The following is a 3693-nucleotide window of genomic DNA, read 5'->3' on the forward strand; positions in this document are numbered from 1 at the left end:
TCGTGGAAGAAGTGAAAGCTATTTCAGAATGTTGTGAAATATGTTATATTTGATTCTAAATGCTTACATGTCCCTTGCAAAGCAAATGAAGAATTATTTACATTAGCTAACAAACTTTCTTTCATTTACCTAGTAAAAAGTTCTTATATTTATATAATTATGTTTCTTTTCTCGTTCCTCATAGTATTTTACTAGTAATAGCAAGAACATTTAAATGTCACTGCTAGTATAATAAAGATACAGTATTTATTGAGAGCTTGTTTCCCGTGTGCGCGTTATTACAACGAGCTAGAAAACGATCTTATGTAACACGCTTTCTTTTGATTAGTACGATGCGTTAAAACGGAAATGATAGCAGGTTTTCCCTTAAACTAGATGTAATTCATCTCGCAAAACAATATTTTAAGGATATAGGATGATAGGCTTTATGTGACTTCTTTTTATACTTATTTCTTTGAACATGTACTTTTAACAGTAATGAATTTTAAATATTTAGGGTAAGGATGTGGCAATTGGAAATCAAGCGTTGTTGTGGTATTAACTTGCAGAATAATCTAAGTCTAATTATCAATTAGTTATTGATTTATTATTGTTATTATAAAAAATTAGTAATTAATCAGAAATTAAAATTAGCTACTAATCACGAGAACGATTAATTAAATTTATTATTATTAGAAATTATTATACTTATTTGTTTATTTTTATGTGAGGGCGCTAAAAATGTTAAGATACTGGAAGGAAATCCAAGGGAATCATAACTACGCAGTAGAGTATATGGTTAGGGAGGCTATTTGTTCGGTTACCTAAAAATTTCGAGACGTATTTAACATATTTTGAAAACAAGGTATAGTTGCTAATAACTAACATTGAAAGTATTATGATGCCTCCCTTTTCTTTTGGGTAATCAAAAATGAAATTATCTAAAAATATTTTAAGTTCTCTTTTGGCCCAGCAGGCCAGGGATGGGATATATACCCAACCTTCATTTAGGTCTGTTGTTGATCGAGCCTTAGCCCAAGGGCGGTTATTACTTCGGTGTTGTATTGGCAGAGCTAAGAGCAAGAAACTTTGTCATACAAATTCGCGTTCTTTAGAAACTGTAGAGAAGAGCACTTCAAATAAATTAGGTGTTTTGCAAAGTACCAACAGAAATCAGTGGGAAGGTCTTTGGACAAAGTATTTTAAATGTGAAGGGTTTGTAAAGCGCTTTCTTAATAATTGTGTATCAAACTCACTCGCTGCTCAGTTACGAAGAAATGCAGCAAGATGGCAGATGTCTCAAGGAAGAGATGCTGTTCCACTTATTGCATTTGTGGGCTTGGGACTTGTTAAAGGTCCAACCCTTCTTTCAAAAAAGGAGGAACTAGAAAGTGTATGCTGGGAAATAAGGGTGAGTAATTTTGAAGCTTTAATTTTTATCTGTAGGATTGCGGTTATTAGAAGTAGTAGCTAGGATCAGTTGATGAGACGTAGATTTGATTTAAGTATACACAGTGAAGAATAAATATTTATAGATTGTATTTTGTTATTTTTTGGTCGTTTTTATTAATAGAATAATGTCAGTTATCAGTACACAACTGTTTCAGAGTAGTGTTGAGCAAGTTAGTGTCGTGCCTCTGATGTACGAATGGGAAAAAAAATGTTTTTATTGAATATTTGGCAACAGTATATATAATTAATCTTATTTTCACTCTTCTAGGATGTCTTCTCTCAGTTTCCTTGTACAGTTACGAACAGGGAGGTTGATGTTGAACTGCCTGATACCACTGTTGAAAACCTCAAGATTGGGAATGTGATAGCAAAGGGCTGTAATGCAGTAGTTTACAGTGCTGATTGGAAAAGTGAAACAACAAGTGGTAATCGTATGGAGTTTACTGGTACGTTTAAATCTACAGAACTTTGTTTTCTCGATATTAACAGAGCAGGGCGATTAGTAGAATTTAATTGATTATTCTCGCATGAAACTTGGATAGTTGGAGTAATTGAAAACGGTAATAAGCAGAAAGATAAGTTGATTTTATCGACATCGATATATATATGTTTAATTGTTATTTTGATTAGTAGAATTTAATTGATTATTCTCATGCTTTCACACTATTTATTTGCAACTTAATTATTTATGAGATTTACTGTTTGGTGTTTGTAAACTGAGAAAATCTTACTCGGACTTGTACGGTGCCATACACATTCTTTGAAAAGTGTATAAAACTTGGTAATTACTTGAAAAAATTGACTATATCATTTTGTAATAACGTTTGTTTAACATACGTAAATCTTAAATGCATTTTGGAAAACTGTGACAAATAATCTAATATGCCTAATTTATTTTCAAGCCACGTGAAAACTATAAAATCTGTTTTTGGACAAGTTAAATGTAGGTTTTTAAACTTATAAATAAATAAAAAAACTGTTGTTTTTTCACATAGTGGTAGTTAGAAAATTGTTCAGGTTTCTTGGGTCTTTTTGGAGACATTTCAAAATAAGCATATCAATATTTTAGTGATATTGATAATGTTCTTTTAGATTGTGAACTTGGTTCCTCACCAGAGACAGGAACTAAAATCAGCTGTGAAAAACTTAGTGAAGAGTCTGTTTATGTTGGTAAGTTTATTTGTTTTTTTCTTTGTAAAATGTTTTTCCCTGCTATATAAAAACAGTAATATTTCAACAATCTCGAGTTAAGAATTATCGTGTAATGTTTCTGAAGTAGACGGTAACAGTTCACAAGTCTTCCAGGAGAAGATGTGTTCTGTACTGCTTGTATCACACATGATTGGTTTGTACATGCCTTGAAGCCGTATATGTGAGAAGTAATTAAAACTTGTGTATTATTTTCTTGTCGTGTCTAAATGGATATTTGTTGTAGGCATTTCTTCTATCTTAATATTAGGAGAACAAGAATAACATTATATATGGTATATGTATTCATTTACAAAAATTCTACATTTTCTTAATCATGTAAAAAAAAAAAATAATATATAATGCTGATTGTATTGTGTAACACACAAACTTAATGTTGAGTGTTTAGAACAGGAACTAGCGATGTTGAGTGTTTAGGTTAGATTAGGAAATATTAATTAGAACAGGAACTAACGATGTTGAATGTGTAGGTTAGATTAGGAAATATTAATTAGAACAGGAACTAACGATGTTGAATGTGAAGAGGAAATATTAATGCTGAGTGTCTAGTTTTTAATTGTATATATATCATGTAGATGAAGCTGTTCATCCAACTAGTAACCTCACATCGTTGATACCAGAGGGAAACTTTGAAGAGTTTAAGTTGGCTGTTAAAATGATGTTCAATTATGATGCAGAATCTAATGCTGGTGCTATACTGAATGCCATGTACAAGGAGAGTCTTCCAGCGTGGGTGGGCTTCGTGGGCAAGAAGTCGTTCTCGAGAAGTAGGTAGGTGTCGCACCAAATCTCGCTATCTCTGACAAACGGCTAAATAAAGATGTCCTGGCAACCAAAGTCGGTACCTTGTACTAGTTAGTAAACTTTGTGCTGTGTCAAAAGTTGCAACCAAAGTCGGTACCTTGTACCGGTTAGTAAACTTTGTGCTGTGTCAAAAGTTGCAACCAAAGTCGGTACCTTGTACCGGTTAGTAAACTTTGTGCTGTGTTGAAAGTTGCAACCAAAGTCGGTACCTTGTACTGGTTAGTAAACTTTGTGCTGTGTCAAAAGTTG

At 32.6% G+C, this 3693-nt stretch overlaps 1 protein-coding gene across 1 annotated transcript in view; it reads left to right on the forward strand.

The window, feature by feature from the left end:
- Nucleotides 1–726: 726 nt before the first annotated feature.
- LOC106469467 (serine/threonine-protein kinase PINK1, mitochondrial-like) overlaps nucleotides 727–3693 on the forward strand; it is a 9061-nt gene continuing 6094 nt past the window's right edge. The window contains exons 1-4 of the mRNA XM_013929961.2: nucleotides 727–1390; nucleotides 1700–1877; nucleotides 2524–2601; nucleotides 3216–3411. Of these exons, the coding sequence (XP_013785415.1) occupies nucleotides 911–1390; nucleotides 1700–1877; nucleotides 2524–2601; nucleotides 3216–3411 (932 nt within the window). The 5' untranslated portion in view covers nucleotides 727–910. The remainder of the gene's footprint in view (nucleotides 1391–1699; nucleotides 1878–2523; nucleotides 2602–3215; nucleotides 3412–3693) is intronic.

This window comes from Limulus polyphemus, unplaced genomic scaffold (assembly GCF_000517525.1).
Source record: "Limulus polyphemus unplaced genomic scaffold, Limulus_polyphemus-2.1.2 Scaffold3501, whole genome shotgun sequence".
NCBI lineage: Eukaryota > Metazoa > Arthropoda > Merostomata > Xiphosura > Limulidae > Limulus > Limulus polyphemus.